Raw genomic sequence first — 19718 nt, 5'->3', positions numbered from 1 at the left:
TTTTTTCAACATTTAAATTCTAGCGCCAAGTTGGCAGCCCACATATATCTGATATCGATAACGATAACAGGCCGGCATGCCCCACCTCTACATTAAAAGGAGAAGAGCAAATAGGAAATAAAAACAAGTGATTGGATAATTTTTGTTTGTTGATCCCGCTGTCTTTGTTTGGTAAAATGGTGAAAACTTAGTTAACGCCACTTGGATGTGCTCAAATTTTGGTTAGTGTTATTCGTGGCTTGTTTAAAACAATATATAAACAAACTCTAAACGCCGTTAACCCTTGTGCGCGTGTGTGTTAGCTTGCGGCTTTTTTTTGGGTGTGGAATAGTTTGTTATTGTTGTTGTTGTAAACACATATGTATATCTGTGCAACAACAATTTGTCGCTCATACTTTTTAGATACAGTGCTCTCTCTTTAAAGCGCATAACAAGTATTTATTTAAATAAATTTTGAAAACTAAACAATTGCCAAAGAGTGAGTGCGGTTTTTAAACTGTTAACATTCAAGAAAATGTTAATACAATTGCAACACTTCTTGTTGCTAAAGTTTCGCCTTATCGAGTGATCACCGCCCCCCACAAGAATTCCCTTTCCGACCATCGCCCCTCCCCGGCGACAGACAAATAGACAGGAGAGCAAAAGAGACATAAAACAAGTGCATCGCATTTTGCCAGGAGAGGAGCAGCATCACCCTTCTCGCATCGCCCATTGCATTTCGCATCTCGCATCATTGGAATTAATCAAGTGAGCTTCTCATTCGCGTGCTGCGGCCAAAGGGAACAACAACAAGTGATGGAGCAGCGGAACTAGCTGTGTCGCCTTCAAAAGGACATCGAAAGCACAAAAGAGAGGAGCAGCAAACACGCCCATCGTCGGAAGGCAACATAAAGCACACACATCCACACACACACACACACATATGCAAACGTCCTTGGCTCCTGGACGCCAACAGCGGATGTGCGGGAGGGCGCAGGACGAAGGATAGCTGACGTCTGAGACAGGAAACAACAGGAAGAAGACAACAGCAGCAATAGCGACTACAACAACAGCAACCGACAAACGCAATTACGGTAAAAGGTGCGCCCAACAACATGGGTAAGTGAGCGGGGCACATTCTCATTGCATCCTTTTTGTGTTGTGCCCATTGTCGCATTTCCATACATTACACCCATTCACCGCGTGTCCTTGTGTGCGTGAGTGAGTACAGCAGCCCTGCAGTTCCGAAAATCACTTTGCATTCGAGAGCATTCACCAGGTGAATCATCGGCGACAGAGGGGCCTTCGGTCCTATTGGATGTCCAATAAGATTTCTTTTGGGGCAGTCCTATAGGAAATACAAGGTTTTCTTTAGAACAGTCCTGTACATCTATTACTATCCTTTGTAATTTGTAACTACACAACACTTGTTTATAGTAAATTTTGAAAAGTAGTTGATTTTGAAGTACTTAAAGCAAATGATCTAGTTCATTTTAGGTTTTATTAACCGCAAAATATTTGAAAAAGTGCGAAAAGCCTAACTTTGAAAACGTCCATTAGTATTGTAGCTTTATTAAAAATTAATATACATAAAGATATTTGTGAAGATTTAATGCATGCATTATATTAAAACCACAAATGTGGGCCACAAATATTACTGTTATTTGTACCGCTATTCACTGGCTTATTTATGAACCGGTTCACTCTTGCACGGATATCCTGCGAGAAAAAAGTGTGAGAGAAAGATAGAGAGAGAGAGAGAGAGGGAAATGCGCGCGCGTGGAGAGAGAAAGCACGAGTGGGCGGGGCAGTGGAGGGGGCGCTGTGTTTTGAAACGGATTTGCTCGTGTTGAGATTTTCACACAAAGCAATAAAATAGGCACCCAAAGAAAATTTAAATTTAAAAAAAATCTAAATTTGTTTTTAAATATATGTAAAAGTTCTTAGGACAGAAGTTGGACTTGAACACGTACCTTTCTCTCTAAACTGTTCAAAATAGTGTATAAATTGAATGCACTTTGTGCTTTTTTCAGTGTAGCGTGGAGCGTAGAGAGCGCAGAAGCCACGTGGCTCTCTCTGGCGTGTTTGTGTTTGTGGGGAAAACAATGTAAGCTGAAAAGGATCAAAAGCGCAAGGCGTTGTTGCAGGACCTAAAAGCAGCGCACAAAGCAGAAACGGGAAAGGCAGGAAGAGCGAGCGAGTGAGCGAGCGCAAGTGAAATATGAAAATTGCATTTTCCTCTTCCTGTGTGGGGGTGCTCCATTAAAAATTCCACCAGCACGAGGAGTATCCTCTTTGACGGCTCCGTGCGAATCCTGCGGAACTCAGCAGTTCGCTGCAGTCCAGTTTAGTGGCACGAAAAAACATTTTGGAGCATCAATAAGAGTGTAGCCAGTGCCGTCAGTCCGCAGTTTGGCCCTCGGCAGTGAACTTAACTTTTTTTTTTAGCGCCTGCTGCAGTTTTTCCCCGTGTGCTTGTGTGAGTGTCGACGCCCTTAAAGTTTTTCAAATTTTCCAGCTTTGAAAATCACTTAAAATCAATCCGTTTCGATTTAATTCTTTTTATTTTAGCAGAGGCAGCGGCAGGAGGTGGCCCTGGTGGAGGAGCAAGTGTTCCCAGTGGAGGAGGTGGCAACGACATCGGTTTAGGCATCGGCATCGAGATGCTCAAGGCTCTGTACGACTTCCAGGCGGTCTATCCGAAGACCATCAGCTTCGATGAGGGCGAGTACTTCATCCTTTACCAGACGTCCGCCCGCCAGCGCAATTGGTGGCAGGTTGTCAGCATGAAAGGCAACATTGGCTTTGTGCCCTCCAATTACGTAATGAAGATTAAGGTGGAGTACATCGCTCACTAGTGGCTAAAAGGATTACTAAACATATGCAAATTTTGACAGGTGGAGCACGACTTTCTCATCAGCTTTCTGAACTCCTCGATAGAATCGCTGGAGAAGTGCACGGACCATGAGATCAATGGCATCATGTCCAAGGACGAACTGCTGGACAGGCTGCGCGAGAAGAAGCACACCATGGAGCGTCTGTATGCGGTGGGTAGATTCTAACTACTCGTATGGCCAAATGAATGTTATTGATGACCTATCTCCCCTCCTATCTTGCAGGAGAGTTCCGAGCGCGACGGTGACTCCTCGCTTTCCTATTCACACAGCTACAGTGACAAGGGTAGCCACCGGCACTCGCATCCCCATCCCACCCAATCCCAGACGCAGCTTCATTCCCAGCACAGGCAGCACAGTCCGCCGCCCAGCGGCGGCAGCGTTGGCTCCCAGCGTTTGGACATGAGCAAGAAGAGCATGTCAAGTCCAGCGGTGGGCTCATCGTGCGGCCTGCCCCAGAATCAGGGCATGATCGAATCGCCCAGCATGGGCAGCATGCAGTTCCAGGGCAGCAGCTGCACCATCCAGACGCCGCAGCAGCAACAGCCGCTCCCAGCACCGCCAGCACCAGCTCCCTCGCCATCGGCAGCATCGGCCACACCCACTGCGGCATCAACGAGCAAAGCGGCCACCGGCGGTGATGTCGCGCAGGACAATAGCATTACGTCGGAGCCCTCGGAGACGACAACGACCACTACGACGACCAGCGAAGATGTGGTCACCACATACAAGGAGACCAGCCAAATGAGCACCAGCCAGCAGCATAAGCCGCAAAATGGGAGCACTGCCTCGGCGTCCATTTCCGCATCTGCCTCGGCCTCAGCTTTGCGCAGCAACGGCGGCAACGGCAAGGCCAACGGTAGTGCCACAGCCCTGCATCAGGAGCTGCAGCAGGAGGAAGCGGACAGTGCGCCGGACAAGTCGGATGATGCCAGCGCCGTGCAAAGTGACGACGGTTGCCCGGCCAACGGAGATAGTGCGGATAATAGCCAGGCGCTGGACAGCATCGACAGTCCGTCGCATCGACAGCGCGGCCTGAGCCTGGGCAGAATCGAGGAGGGTGCCACAGGAGGAGGCCAGTTGAAGGTTGAGTCATCGGATGTATATCAGATTGTGGACGCCCTGCGGCGGAACACCAACCTCAGCTTCGATCTCTCCTGTGAAGCATTGCGCGTGGTGCTGACCAGCCTGGAGCAGCTGTACAACGGTGCCATCAATCCGTACCTGGAGGCGGTGGCCGTTCATGTCACTGGCAAAGTGGCCACGCCCAAGGAGCTGCTGGGCATTACGCACGACGCCAAGCGCTTGCAGTATCTCTTTGCCCAGCTGGCGGACTGCAAGAACGATACGGAGCAACGCACTTGGATGCTCTACGAGGATGAGGAGGACATCATTCAGTTCCTTGAGGAGCTTGTTGAGATTTTGGTAGGAACTAGTTTTTTTTTTGTAACTTTAAATCTTAAACTTATATCACTCCTTACAGATCAATGCTGATGAGAGCATCAGTTGCTACGAGATGTCCTGCGATCAGTACCAGATGTTTATCAATCTGGTGCAGTACTATCAGATGGAGACGCGCTGGTCCATCAAGCGACTGCTGCTTAAGACCTTTACGGCCGCTTGCCATCTGGACTATATCATTGTGGACATATTGCTGACCTCGGTGCTGCCATTGGAGATTGTAAGCAGGAGCTCAGATTGTGCCACCTAATGGTTTTCTAAGTTTAGAACTTAACATACTTAACTTTCAGGTCGAGGACATGAAGACGCACTTCTCCAATCTGGATCGCTTCAAGCAGCTGGTCAAGATGCTCACTATTATCTTCTCACTTGGACAGCCCATGCCGGTTAATCATCAGGGTAAAAGCTATCTTAACTTATTAACCAATAGTTGCATGCTTATACTTTGATGTCTATTATAGATTATTTGGGCGTACATTTTGCCAGCTTCCTACTGGAAATCGTCGAGGGCAATAATCCGGAGGTCTTGGTGGACATGGTCATTGCCTTGATCTTGGCCTTCAATCAGCAATTTAGCGAACATACCTATAATGTCATCATCGAAGGTATGCAGAATCTGCCATCCGCCAAAGTGTTTACGGAGAAGTTGCTACTTTTGCTCAATCGAGAGGGTAAGTTTTCAATTTTAAGCATACTTTTTAATTAACTACAAAACATAAGCATGTAAATTGGATCGATTTCTTCTTGAATTCTAACCAGATGATCCCACACGCTTGCTCAAGCATCCCAACGAGCATATGAACACGGTGCTGCGAATGTTTATCGACATATTCAGCCATCCGGATACGGCGGGCATGTTCTACACGAATGACATCAAGGTGCTTATCGATATAGTGGTTCGCCAGCTATCCGATTTGGATGCCGGCAGTACGGTGAGTCCGCCAAAAGTCAATGCAACTATAGTGCTCCCTACTAAGTACACTTTAATTTGGTTTCAGACGCGACCATGCTACTTGGAGCTTTGCCGACGCATCCTGCGCAATACGAACTATCAGGAGCACCAGCATCGCAAGCATGATCTCATGAAGATCTTCACGCGCATCTTCTGCGAGGAGACCGAGTGCAGTGCCTCCGATCAGCAGCTGGTGCGGGAAATAGCGAACGAATTTCCGCAGCTGTTCAAGGCCTAAGGATTATTGGATACGTATACCAAAACAACAACAAAAGCCCAAACCAAAAAAAAAAAGAACAAAAAACACGGAGGGAAACCAAAATTGTAAAGCGTTGCTAGTGAGGCGAGCCGTTGAAAGCGAGCCAAACCTTAAAATCTCAAATAATTTCAAGTTTGATCAGTGCATTTGTTATGCGTTTGTTTTAGCGTTTCGGTCTAGGATAGCCCTCGTCAAAAAAAAAAGTCAAATATTGAAAAGAATGCATTTCGATCCATGCCGGATCGAAAGGGAGCACACACGCGACTCTACATATATCTTATGAACATAGTCTGTAAGCAGGACAAATGTACTAGTTGCATGTGGAGTAGATGCAACCTCATAGAGATGATAACCCAATCTAGCGATCTAGGCGAAAGAAATGAAGCTATAGCCTATAGCCCATATAGTCTAACACTAAATTATCCCCTGTTTAGGATGATTTCACTAATTTAGAATTTAGCCAGGGACAATTTTAGCCAGAAGCAGAGTCAGAGATTAGCCTCACTTTTAAATTTTTATAGTTCCAATTGCCCATTTGTTTGGAATTCAAAATTTTGACAAAACAAAAGAAGATGGAAGCATAAGAAAGAATGAAATCTTTCGAGGAATATAATATTTATAGCCTAATTATACACCTATAATGAAAATATACATTCATGGCGAATGCGAATGAAACGTTAATTGCAATCTACAAGTAAACAATTGATATATTAACGATGTATGATCGCAGTATTTGCAGCTAGCAAAATCCAAATCGATTCGAATGTAACGAGCATATAATGTTAAATTTGTTTATATAATCTATGAGATGGAGAACTAAGCCGAACAGGAAATCATTGACAATTGTTAAAGCTCAAATACTTATTAATTGGAGGCTAAGGAGGCTGGAAATTGAAAATAATTAACTATGCAAGAGCATTGAAAGTTAGGACAACCATTTGCATTTCTCACTCACTAAAAGACACGAACACACTGTGGCACTTGCATTTTGAAGGTATACAGAATTCCGAATTATATTAAAACAAATTATTGCAGTACCAGTTTTATTTTTTTTTGTAATACTTGTTAATACCTTTTCTTTCTGAACTATAGGGTTTTAACCTCCAGCAAACCAGCCACATTTTCTCTATATATCTCTCACTATTTATCAAGAAAAAATAACAACACAAAATTCCCAGCGGATCCAACGAAAAGATCCATAATTTTAAATTTTAATTTTAAGGCAACTCTATTGTATTTGTTATGTTATTTAGTAGTTAGATTCGAAGAGGCCTAGGACCTCTCAATCTAGTTTCAAAGCAGGAATATTGTATTTATTTCTGATAGCACGATCCGCTGGGATAAGTTATATCTATCTCTATATAAACACATACAGCCAACAAGATAACAACATAAAGAGTTTTGGACAGATTTCAATGGCCTATCTTTGTTATTGTTACGTCACAGTTATAAATCTTAAAAGTTAAAACAACGAAGCTCAAATGAAAATTAACATTTTAGACCAGATTAGTAATGAAACAAAATTAGAGGGCGGAAACCACATATGATATATATTCTTCATTGGATTTGGTTACCTTAAACGTAGTATAGAAATCTTGATATCATTCCACTTTAAAAAAGCAATACCCTTTTAAGTTTTCACCCCCTTCAGTTAACGAAAAGTGGTTTAGAAAACACTGCCTATAGCTTAGGAAAAAATTGAAAATTCGCCTCAGCCTGAATTGAAGTAAAAGTTAACGTAATTATAAAATTCAACATTTTGCCATAAATTTCTATTGTGGTTTCCCCCCTTAAAACCATTGCGATCCAATTTGATTTAAGTTTTAGAGATTCCCATTGTTATATTGTTTAAGAAACCAATTTTAATCAAAACGCATGAGCATAATATTAAAAGATCTATTTAAAAACCCCTGTATGGATCTAATTTTTAAATTAATATTAAAATTGAGACAAGCTGCGCTGATTCATGAACGAATTTAATTTGCCAAGTTTCATAACGAATAGGAGTATTTACAAACAGTTAAAAACTAAACTAAATCAGAAACTAAAACCAATATTAGCCACGAATTGTACCTTTCGATTTTGAATTTAAATAACACTCTCGGTATTTGCAAGAAAAATAAAAGAAATAAATAAAAACAATAAGGCAAAGAGTAAACGAAGCTGCAATAAAAACAATTGATGTTTAAAAGTACTACGTTAACAAAAACAAACACGTTTTACGTCAAGCAAATAGAGCTAATTTAAAAGATTGTTATCCTCTCATTTTTTAACACGAAATAGAGATCCTAAATACAGAAAACCAAACAAATTACAAGTTTTAATAAACGCATTCAAAATGTAACGGAACGAAATTACAATTGTAAGAGATGAAAATAATAAATGCAAAAATTCAAGTATACATTCAACGAGTTTAAATTTCAAATTCTGAAAGCTGATTTTTTTTGAAAATTGTACGCAGAATAATTTAGGTTTGAAACTCGACTTGTGGCCATTGAAGCTTTGAACCACTTTTGTTCAGTGGTATATTTTGAGAATCTTGCGGTATATTTTAACGGTCATCAATGGTCACACTCTGCAGGCGCTGGTCACACTACAAATTTTCCAAGTCTTTCATATTCCGGAAAACAAAACAAAATTAATTAAGTAATTAGACACGAAGTATCTAGGAAAATGCACAGGGAATCACGGTGATTAAACGGAAATGTGGAGAAGTATCGAAGCGTAAGAATCGACGGCGACCGTCAGTCCACAATAACACCACCCACGAGCAACAATAACAACAATACAACTAAAACGGGAGGCAACTGCAAATATACACACACCGAGAGAAATCAAAATAAAAAGGTACAGAATATGTGTGTGTATGCATAATTGTTTGATGAAAAATAGAATTACTTTATATTTAAAATATATCCCGGATATTTGCGAGTGTGTGTGTGTGTGGGAGAGTGCGACAACAACATCATCAGCCATAGACGAACAACAACAACAATAGCAGTTTGACCCCCGCACAGCTGTGAATGTTTTCCATCTCTCTTTGGCGCCCGCAATCCCCATCGCCCTCTCTCTCTAATTTCGCATTCTGCTGCCTTGAATTCAAAATCAAACTTCCAATCGCCACATACATATTTACCTCTGTTTCCAGCAATTCGCCGTTAGTCGGGAGCCCTAAGCTGAGAACGTGCATTTGTACATATACATATACATGTGGATCTCTATAACTTCCCCCGTTAGCTTAGTTGCAATATTTTCTTTGTTGTGCTATTGCCATCCCTTTTGCACACCACCCTACCCCACCTACCCGAAAACTACGCACTTTGCTTTTGGCCTGCTTATTGCGTTGTGTTTTCGATTCTCCCCCTGTTTTGCGTTTCAAAAGTCTTATCAGCACGAACAATTAAATGTGCGCTTTAAAGCTGAGTAATAAATTGAATGCTTTTACATCAACAACAATTTGCTACCATTTTCTGCCCCTCCCCCACACAAGCGTACACACACACACATGTGCAGTCAATGACCCATTATGCATGTGTGGGGGGAGGTTGCAAAAACACGAAAAACGAAATCCACTAAGACGTCTTCCTAATTTTTGACTTTGATTTTGAGTTTGCTTTCGAACCTTTCGCTTAACCGTTGCATTTGACCTCGTTAAATCTCCTCCTTCATTTGCTTTTGGCATGTGTATTTGTATATATTTTGTTGCTAGGCTCCACACGCACACACTAAGGCAGTGACATGTGTGCAATTTTGAAGGGCATCGCCACTTCGGCTTTTTAGCCTCTCCCGTCTCTCTACCCTTTCAGCCCACTCCCCCTCCTATTACCATTTCCCGTTTCATTTCTTTCTCTAGCTTCTTGTTTTTCTGGCTTTGCTTTGCCTTTGCTGCATTTCACAGCTGTCGCTGTCCTTGATTATAGCTTTTCTTTGCTTTGCTTTGCTTTACTTTAGGGGCTCTCTTCGTCCAATTTGTTGTTGCTCATCGCTTTGTTATTATGATTTTCCTTTGAAGGGGGTCCATTACACTAAGAAAAAAGAGCCACATAAGAAGTTAAAAATTTAACGTAAAGAAGCTAACAAATTTATTCCATTTACCATCTGGTTTTGCCTTGAAGTATGCAATATATTCGGCAGACTACATTTTGTTTCTATTTCACCGTTTTCAATATGTTTATATGAGGAATTTGGTAACTATTTTATTACTTTTTTATAATTATATTGCCTTTATTTAAGTACTCATTAAGTGTTTGGAGCTGCCATACGCAAATATATTTCTAATTTGAAATTGAATCGCAGTTTAGTTTTTCCCGTGTACTGCACTCAGCAATCTCTCTCTCCCTCGTCCCTCTTCTTCCACCCGTCAGCCCCCACCAACCTTCTCTCTTTTGCGCTTGCTCTCCCGATTGTCGCTCTCTGCTTTATGCTGGCGTCGCTGTCGCCGTCAGATGCTCGTGAGCTCCAACGTGCGCTGCTTTCTGCTTTCTGCTTTGGGGGCTCGAAACTCTGTTGCCAGTTAATTTTCAGTAACTAGTTGAAGTAGACAACAAAACGAGCGAAAACGAAAACACACACATATGTAGGCTGATATATGTGGATAGGGGAGACGGAGGGCCAGCAACAACTAAAAACATCATCACCAAAAACCACAACAATAGTTGCAAGTAAATAACAAAGTCACAAAAATCCGTCTTATATAGGTATATTTGCAAAAAGTTTAAATTTAAATATTTAATAAGTGTGTGATTATTTAACGGTGATGCCAATGGTGATATTATAAATGAAGACATTCATAAAGAGTGAAAAGAATTCCACCTCCAAGAGACAACAACAAAAGCATCAAATTGCAGCTGACTTTTATTATTTTGTTTGTTTATTATTGATGTTGCTGCTGCTGACTTGGTTGCTTGGTGATCTTCCATGTGGTGGCATCACAAGTACACACGCACACTTCCACTTCCACTCAAGAGTCTTGCACAAAAGCAATGCAATGCAAAGGCAACAACAGCGACAGCGACGAGAGACAGTATTACTTCGCTTATTGCGTACAGTAAGGCCAATAAAAAGCAAAAACAACAGGCACAGTAATGCTTCTCCACACAGAAATCGAAAGAGAATTTCACAATTTGTTAAACTAACGAAGCCAAACCGTGACAGAAAGACAGAAACGGAAAGATTTTTGATATGTGGTGGCCATAAGGAAAAAAAGAGATAGGGGGCGATAGGGGAGCCAGCGCACACACACACACACACACACACAGAAACATACAATCACATACAAACACTTGACAAAGTACAAGAGAGTAACAGCAGTAACAGCAGAATTAGCTCATCCCAAAGCGTAGAAGAGTGGTGAAGAGAGAGGGAGAGCCATAGAATGGGGCACAGTGGGGTAAAGCGATATATTCAGAAAGAATATATTATAATTTGAAAATTTTATTTTTCCTGAAATTTGTGTAACAGTTTTCATAATTCCGTAACGTTCGTTTGATTTACGTTGCTGATCGATCTGCTCATGTTTCTCACATCCCCACTGTACATTTGTTGATTTCAAGATTGCGGTGGGGCTGCCCCTCTTCTACTCTCTTTCTGGCTCTCTCTCTCTCTCTCTCTGGCAGTGCTCCGTGACTTTTGAGCAACAACATTAAACAGCTGAGCTTGTTTGAAAACAACAGCCACCCAACCAACCAACTAGCACAAAAGCCCTCACCCACCGAAACGGGAAACGGAATTGAAATTGAAACGAAATCGCCAAGAGCAAGTGAGTGGTGAGAGAAAGGATGAAAGAGTCTGTGGAGGGGAGGGGAATAGAGCATAACGGTATCCCGAAAGTATGCAGCAAAAGTCCGCTGAAATCCGTTTCGAAGGACGGCGATTTTTGCAAATGGCAATGAGAGTGAGAGAGCTGGAGAGAGAAAGCGGGAGTGGTAGTGGGTGGATTTGGGCGACGACGTCACAGATTGCTGACATAGTTTCCTCATTTAGGCCAAGTATGCATGTGCATGTTCTCTATGTATGTGTGCGAGAGCAAGAGATTCGCTGGTGACCTACATAACCATGAATATAAATATATATACGGGACATAGATAACTCAGAAGGTAACTCGACCTCCTCCAGATCATATCCCCTGACTTGGCGCCACAGTCCCAATTGGCTAAGTTAAACTTTTGCGTGATAAAATTACCAGTAATTAAATGTGCATTTTTAGAGAACATCTTATAAAAAAGGATAAAATTAGAAATGTTAGGAACACTTTAAAATTTAATATATTTATTCCTTAAAAATATCCTATCTATATTTTTAACTCCATAACGTCTGAAAAACTATAAACTTAGAAAGCAAAATTGTAAATAGGTATTCAAGTAACATCCCAATACTTCCTTAAGTTGATGTCTCTATGCTATAGATGACACCACCTGACCTATCTCTAATTTGAATATCCTTGCTTATCCTTGTGTCCATTAATTGCCATTGCAGGCAGCTCCCGTTTTGCTCTGGACGGTGCCAGTGAGAGTTGACGAATGCGGAGCAGTTCGTGGCTGGCGGAGCAGCAGCTGGGCAACCGGAAGCGGATAGCGGATGTAACTCAATAGCAATATTTCAAAGGAACAACATTAAGCATACAACTTATAGATAACAAAGATAACACCGCCTTAGCCTTAGTGAAAAACAACGAGGAGACGACCACTCCAAAACCAAATCAAATCAAACCAAACCAATCAAATCAAAAGCCAGGCAACTACAATCCCAAATAAACCAACAAAATGTCCTCGCCCAGTGCCGGAAAGCGACGCATGGACAACGATGTGATCAAGCTGATCGAATCAAAGCACGAGGTGACCATCCTGGGAGGCCTCAACGAGTTCCACGTCAAGTTCTTCGGTCCAACGGAGACGCCCTACGAGGGCGGCGTGTGGAAGGTGCGCGTCTACCTGCCCGACAACTATCCCTTCAAGTCACCGAGCATTGGTTTTGTGAACAAGATCTACCATCCGAACATTGACGAATCCTCGGGTACGGTGTGCCTGGATGTTATCAATCAGGCCTGGACGGCGTTGTACGATCTATCGAACATATTTGAATCGTTCTTGCCGCAGCTGCTCACATATCCCAATCCGGTCGATCCGCTCAATCGGGATGCGGCCGCATTGTACCTGCACGAGCCGGAGGAGTATCATCGCAAGGTGGCCGACTATGTGCAGCGCTATGCCACCGAGGACGCGTTGCGGGCGGCGCAGCAGGAGCGGGAGAGCAGCGACAGCGAGTCGAGCATGTCCGACTACAGTGAGGATGAGGCCAGGGACATGGAATTATAATATCGGTTGGACCGCCAGCCTACGGAACTACCGCTAACACTAACACTGACAACAGCCTAATACAAATGCTTCGAGAATCCATTTTCCTGCCACCCAATTTCCCCAAACAAACACACTCACTTATACTTTCACCATACCCCTTCAGTTGGCGATGGAACAAAAAGCAACAATATATATATATATATATCTATATATATATATACATAATTGATAAATGATAATTGGATTTTAAGATAGAAAGTGATTCGATGATGGCGTGTGATGATCAGCGCACACACGCAGATACATATAAATATATACATAATATATATATATATATACACTAATGTAAGCAGAAAGAAAAACAAGATTTAAAAACTCTTAGTTTAGCCATCAGTAGCTGATAACAAAACGGATTGGAGCAACGATCGCAACAGATCATAGCAGATATATAGACCACAGTAACAAAAAAAAAATGGAACGGATGGAAGAGCAAAATAGAAACAAACAGAATAGAAACACAAACAAACAAACAAACAAAACCGATAAAATACAGATAGCAGAGATAAAAGCATAGATGCAAGCGCAATTTAAATGGTTATAGTAAGTGCACATGCAATGCGAAATTTGACGAGAAATTGCTTTGGCCTTGATCTGGCATTAAACAGACTTCGATGCTCGTCGTTCTTTAGAGTTTAACAAGTTGATAGAAAACGTAAACACAAATACCACCATCAAACATAAGTTTTTGGAATGCCCTCACCACATATAAATACCACACGACGATAACCCAATTATCCAATTTGCAATCCAGAGGAACGGAAACCTTAGAACGATCGATCGATCAGCAAAACTGCGGATTATTATTTGTTCTTATGTAATAGTGTGTACTTTATATGTTTGTCTTGTTTTTGTTCCGTTTAATTGTAAGCGCGAATTTTTTTTTATTGTCTGTATATGTGTATTAAGATATTTGGAAACCGCAGAAAATCATCAGACTTAGCAGCACTTTCTCTGCCGAAAAGTAAAAAAAATATATATCAAAAGGTGAATACGATCGATACTAAATGAAATGAAATAGAAAGCCAAGACAAATCCTAGAGGAAAGGCATGGAGGCGATTGCGTGGAACAGACGGAATAATCGTTGCAGTTCTTTTTCTTGTTAATTAATCTTATTATACGGTTATTATGTAATATTTTAAAATAGGATTCGAATTGATCGTGTAATTAAATGCAATAATTCTTATGTCTAACTTATGTCACCCGTGTTTAAGCCAAAAGCATATATTTTTTTATTATAATACATTTTGTCTTTACACCACATTTACTACATGATTTATTGTTCTCTCTCTCTCTCTCTCTCTCTCTTAGTCATCTCTCTCCCTCGTTCTCGCTTTTTAAAATTGTTAATCAAATTGGAGAAATGGAGAATTGGAGAACATCCGGTGGGTTGGAATTTTGATGAGGATGTGATTTTTAGAAGGCGGGTTCTTAAGTGAAATCAAATGAAAGTGCAGATATATAGACATTAGCGATCTACTGTACTATGTACTAACACTATAACAATACTTATGCCTAAGTCTAACAGCAGAATTAATGAGTAATCTGATAGTTGTATATAAGTGACACACACACACACACTCAACATACATATATAAATATATATATATATATATATGCCGATATCTATCAGGATACACAATAATTAAAACGTAATTCAAGCAATCGAAGTCAGATGGAAATAAAACCCCATGGACGAGAGTGGGACAAAAAATGAGTAAAAATAGTAAAGAAATATAAAAAAAAAAAATTAAAAAAAAACATGTTACAAACAAGTGAAATCTAACAAATAAAAAAAGGAAACAAAAGAAAAGAAAAGAAAGTTACGCCCGTTTCTTGGCCTTGTTTTGTCAATAGTTGTTGGTTCTTCGCCTGGCACCGCCCCATATATCCTCCAATGGGCCAAGCTTTCTCCTTGGCTTCTTGGCTCCACTGCTCCCTACCTAGTCCAACTGACAATGCCTGCGGGTTTGTCAACGCCTTGGAAACTGATGGAAAGTGCCACGTTTGTTGATTCCTTCAGCGCCTTTTTACCTTTTGTTGTGGCCCAAGGGCCGAGGGACACGGTTTAACGCTCCTGCGTGGAGTTAATCGGGCAATCAAAACAACAACAACAACAACAACAGCAGCAGCAGCTAAAGCGCCCAGAAGCCAGCGAAACATGGGTATCTACTTTAAAGATCTATCAAACAAAAACCAACAACATTCCGTGTCTCTCTCTCTCTGTGAGTGTGTGTGTGTGTACTCGTCGCTTTTGTGTCTGTGTGTGTGTGGAGTAATTACTCCTGGCGTTTCGACAATTGCCATAGCATACTTTGCAGCGCGCCCCCAACAAAGTGCCCCATTCTGCGAAATAGTTGAACGCAAGTTGTTTGTCGGCACTGCAGGCGAAATTCCATTTGAGGTTTAAAAAAAAAACAAAATAACGGTGGAGTGAGTGGGATGTCTCCTCAAAAGGTCCTCAAGTCCATTGAAATTCCACGAATGAGGCTATAAAATGGGTGGCCCGTCCACAGGCACGTCCATCTGTGATGTAATCCTTGCATATTTACATACATTGCGTCCACATGGAAAAGCCGATATTTTCCTACCAACTGGCCTGCAATGCAATGTATCAGTAAAAATCAATAGAAAATATTTATTTATGCAATGCCTTAAGAACGGTGTCAGTTTTTTTTGTATACATATACCAGCAATTCGATTCATAACATAACCCATTGTATATGGTTTATGGGCTCACTTATTATTCATCTCCAGTTTCTGATTGATTTAAAAATGAGTTTCAAATTACTTCTCAATAGAATCCGTGTCCATGCCCGGAGTAGATGATGCCTTCGCTTGGCTTGCAAATCGCGACTGAGGCATTTCTAGGGATTGGCCAAAAGAACAGGCGAGGAACAAGCTCGTCCAGAAGGTCCTTTGTCATATGTAATTGGGGATATATGTTGCAGTTATTTGAGCGGAGGCGTCGGGTGCAACCCGTTGATGGACTGCCAGGTCCAAAGATGTTTGATTTAGTTGCCCCATCAGAGGTGGTCGCTCAAGTTTGGGTGTGGGTTTGGGTTTGGGCTTGATCCCATGTTGCAGGTTTTGTGTGGCAACCGGGCAACCGATATCAACAAATTACACGAAACTGTATGCCGTACATACATGGTATCGGGGGTCTAGACAAACGGTTCTCGGTGGCCCGAACCCAACACGCTTCCCCGTTTCCACATCCACTTTCATTGCCATTCCCAAAAACTCAGTTCCCCCCCTCCCCAAGTGGAGCAAATGAAAATGCTAATAAAATTATAGTGTCTGGGGCGCAGATGGATAGACATAGACATAGACAGACGGGACCCCATATGTTGCTCCTTCACTTATATGGGTAATCACAAGATAATAACATTTTTTCTCAAAGGAGACACGAAACAACAAAGCGGAGAAGGGAGGACTTCGGTGGCAGAGTAGATTGAAATCAAAGTGAGCAGAACAGTAAATGAGTGCACTTAGACAAAAAAGAAGTATCAATCAGTATCACTGAATGGGATTGTGTACATATAATATCTATAATATTAGTCCAATCGTTATGAATTTATGTGAGATATGGTAAGATACTTTGGATTGTAAATCTCATAAGCATATGAGGTTTGTATACCAGATGGGGTGCAGTTAAGTTCTCAGCTTTTGGTTTCGCTCAGTGTATTTCGAATCGAAATAGCCGGCTAAAACAATTTATGAGCCGAATGTGAACGCTATTACCCATTTGAATGGGCCGCGAATGGGGTGAATGGGGGTATGGGAATGGTTTTGATTCTGGCGAGGCGCATTTGCATTTCAGGCCTTTTGTTTGCTCTGCTCCACATCCACACACTTGAAGGGCCTTTGCTGGCTAAGCTCGCCAAGGAGGAGGAGTTTATTTCGGCGCCAGGAGTTTTGGGGGTGAGCGTGTCGACTTTGACACATAAAGCAGCAGCAGGCCAACACAAAGACAGAGACACGCACCCATGTAAAGCTGAACCTTATTTTTTTTTTGGGTTGCAGGAAAGGCGGGCGCTGGCAAGGGTCGTTCGCCAACACCGACACCCAATCGGGATGGCGGGGCAACGGCTGGTGCTGGCAGTGGTGGAGGCGGTGGTGGTGGTGGTGGTGGTGTTGCAGCGGCACCCACAGCAACTGGCGGCACCACTGGCGTTGGTAGATCCACACTACATGCCAACAAAACGATACTGAAAACGGTATCCGTGTTCCTTGCCAGCGGCAAGCGCAACTCGAGCAACCAACAGTCGAAGGCCGCCGCGGCTGCTTTGCAGAACAAACGGCAACAGCGGCAACGGAGGATGGATGAGTTGAGCGGCAAAGTGAATCCCAAGCTGTTGGACAGCCTGCGAAAGAAGACGCGGTTTACGAAGTGAGTGAATTACATACAAACATACATACATAATTTGGAGTACGATGATGAACTGTATGTGCCACTTGGCGCCCGAATAGGGACGAGCTGGATGCGTTGTGCCGCATCTATCGCAAGCTGGTATCAAATTGTCAATATGCGGCCAAGACGCTGGCCTCCAGCTCCTCGAGCGCAGCTATTGCCAAGCCACATGCTGCCGTGGAGGTAACTATGAACAGATCCTGTCAAGAAATGGTGTTTCAGCGCCACTCTTCGTAGGGCATCGATCGCATTGTGTTCCGCGAGCTGTTGCACAGCACTTTCGACATCGTCACCGAGGAGATCCTGATGGAGCGCATCTTCTGCAGCTGGGACAAGGCCCACGAGGGTTTGCCCCTTCGCCTCGAGGGCTGGCTCATTGGACTTTCAACATTCCTGCGCGGCACGCCGGCGGAACGGGCGGCTTTTTGCTTCCGGGTTTACGACCTGAACACGGATGGCTTCATCACCAAGGATGAAATGTTTACGCTGCTGCGAAATTGCCTGATAAAACAACCGCAGGACGAAGATCCCGACGAGGGCGTCAAGGATCTGGTGGAGATTGTGCTCAAGAAGTTCGACCTGGACAAGGACGGCAAGGTGAATGGATTGGTGGTGGTATAATTCCTTACAGATATAATGATTTGGTTTTCAGGTCTCCCTGGAGGATTTTATGGGCACGGTCACCGCGGAACCATTGCTAATCGAGGCATTTGGCCAGTGTCTGCCCACAGATAGCGCTGTGGTTTCCTTCTTCTCCACGCTGCAGGTGTGATCAGCATCCAAATATCTTTGAATTTGTTATATTAATGTAATTAATAAAATTTTAATCAATAATTTATGCATAATATACATATATTTCGGTCTTTAATGGTGCAGTACATTAGTACATTTATCATCAGACGTTTAGTTATGAATGCCAATACTTTGCACGATCGATAGCGTGGAACTTGTTTATGCATCCCACCTGAACTGGTGATCCCTACAAATAGCCAGACTTAAAGCGGGTCCGATTCGCGAATGCTGTTAAGACTAATTGCGTTGGCTAGTTGACTTAGTGGTGACCCCGACCCACGACAGGGGTGCAATTTGCAGTCGCAAATCTGTAATTGGCACGTATCCACATTGGGATCATTCCCCAGATGAAGGTGCGAATTGAGATGGATGCCGCGGATGAGTCGCCAAGGCGTCATATTTATGCAAGCCTCGGGTGAAACAATAAGCCAGTCAGTTAGACAGTCAGCCAGTCAGTCAATCAGTCAGTTAGTCAGTTAGTCAGTTAGTCAGCTAGTCAGCTAGTCAACCGGTCTGGTTATGCGAGCTAATTTATTCGATTAGCCAGTCGCATCCACAGCAGAACAACTATAGCCGCATAGATACAGATACACAAGCCCGCCCGACTAGCGAATTGTCACGAATCTTGTTCATCTATTGAATGCATTCATGCAACGCAACGCCCAAAGCCTGTTTCTATTCGAAATTGTTTTGTTTTATTGGGTTGCACTACGCCACCCAGCCACCGATATCTAGATAGATGGCTTCCATTCCATCTGGCATATGGAAGGTGGACCGGATCGTTTCGAATCGGATCGGATAGACGGCGAACCGGAATGAGTGAGTGCAGCATGTCAGCTATAAGGTGTCCGTCCAAGTTCGAGTAGCCGGAAAGGAAGATGCTGCCCTTGATGGAGAGGCGAGCAGATAATGTTAATCAACTTGACTTGGCATTACATCTCAATATTAATATACAAAATTTTTATATTTTACTAAGCTTTCAGTATTCAAACTAGAACGATTTAACACAAGTAATAAATGCTAATGCACTTACTTTGGAATTGCAAACAAAGTATCACCCATGACGTTGACCATAAATAAGTAACAGATATAGCAGATATAGTTAAGATCAGATTAATCGCCCTTTATAGATCTGGTTGCAATTTAAAAGTTTGAGAAACTATTGTGAATATATTAGTAGCACAAGTCTCTAATTAGTCATTAGTGTTGTCAGCTGTAAAATATATATATGTGCCATATAAAAAAAAACCAGTCGTTTATGAATAATTAAATTCTTAGCAATATACTTAATTATATAGAAGCGCCTGTTTGCTATTGCGGATGAACGTTGAACGTTAGTTATATCGCCGATGAAGTGATCACTCATATAAATGTATTACCAATAACCCAAGGAATCCCATTCTTATCTTCATGGGTTGGGCTCTACTCGCCCGACTCTCTATATGGTGAGAGTCCCATACTTTGACCCAATGTTCCAATCGAAAAATAATGCATCATGCTGAGCCGGCAAATGGCAAGGAGCACTATCTAATCGCAATCTGATTCCTATGTCTCAGGGGTCAAGTAGTGCACAGCTAAGACCCTACCCTCTAACCATCATACCCTACCCTGATA

General features: G+C 42.4%; 3 protein-coding genes and 1 non-coding gene across 9 annotated transcripts; 3 read left to right on the top strand and 1 right to left on the bottom strand.

Annotated features, from left to right (window-relative positions):
* Positions 1 to 71: 71 nt before the first annotated feature.
* CG2258 (uncharacterized protein) lies at positions 72 to 7917 on the top strand. Of its 4 annotated transcripts, NM_206648.2 has the most exons (10): positions 72 to 221; positions 409 to 1080; positions 2551 to 2816; positions 2877 to 3026; positions 3099 to 4298; positions 4357 to 4554; positions 4625 to 4733; positions 4796 to 5005; positions 5094 to 5266; positions 5333 to 6124. In NM_206648.2, exons 3-10 carry the CDS (start codon positions 2643 to 2645, stop codon positions 5522 to 5524), a joined length of 2406 nt encoding a protein of 801 aa, NP_996371.1. In that variant the 5' UTR covers positions 72 to 221; positions 409 to 1080; positions 2551 to 2642; the 3' UTR covers positions 5525 to 6124. The 4 variants fall into 4 exon arrangements, with proteins under 4 accessions (NP_996371.1, NP_572439.1, NP_001285000.1 ...); NM_132211.2 differs by having other exon boundaries at positions 72 to 1098; positions 5333 to 5569; NM_001298071.1 differs by lacking the exon at positions 72 to 221 and having other exon boundaries at positions 713 to 1098; positions 5333 to 7917.
* A 185-nt stretch (positions 7918 to 8102) lies between these two features.
* Positions 8103 to 14623, top strand: UbcE2H (Ubiquitin conjugating enzyme E2H). Of its 3 annotated transcripts, none has more exons than NM_167145.2 (2): positions 8103 to 8392; positions 12020 to 14623. In NM_167145.2, exon 2 carries the CDS (start codon positions 12307 to 12309, stop codon positions 12856 to 12858), a length of 552 nt encoding a protein of 183 aa, NP_727233.1. In that variant the 5' UTR covers positions 8103 to 8392; positions 12020 to 12306; the 3' UTR covers positions 12859 to 14623. The 3 variants fall into 3 exon arrangements, with proteins under 3 accessions (NP_727233.1, NP_572438.1, NP_727234.1); NM_132210.3 differs by lacking the exon at positions 8103 to 8392 and adding an exon at positions 10054 to 10206 and having other exon boundaries at positions 12020 to 14158; NM_167146.2 differs by lacking the exon at positions 8103 to 8392 and adding an exon at positions 10054 to 10242 and having other exon boundaries at positions 12020 to 14158.
* A 330-nt stretch (positions 14624 to 14953) lies between these two features.
* CG2256 (uncharacterized protein) lies at positions 14954 to 18149 on the top strand. The gene is made up of 5 exons (NM_132209.2): positions 14954 to 15063; positions 16925 to 17291; positions 17372 to 17495; positions 17550 to 17909; positions 17965 to 18149. Exons 1-5 carry the CDS (start codon positions 15060 to 15062, stop codon positions 18082 to 18084), a joined length of 975 nt encoding a protein of 324 aa, NP_572437.2. The 5' UTR covers positions 14954 to 15059; the 3' UTR covers positions 18085 to 18149.
* On the bottom strand, positions 16402 to 17911 carry asRNA:CR45535 (antisense RNA:CR45535). The gene is made up of 2 exons (NR_123835.1): positions 17321 to 17911; positions 16402 to 17265 (listed from the first exon to the last, which is right to left on the bottom strand).
* Positions 18150 to 19718: the final 1569 nt, after the last annotated feature.

This window comes from Drosophila melanogaster, chromosome X (assembly GCF_000001215.4).
Source record: "Drosophila melanogaster chromosome X".
NCBI classification, from domain to species: Eukaryota; Metazoa; Arthropoda; class Insecta; order Diptera; family Drosophilidae; genus Drosophila; species Drosophila melanogaster.
This window is presented reverse-complemented; position numbering and strand designations above follow the sequence as displayed.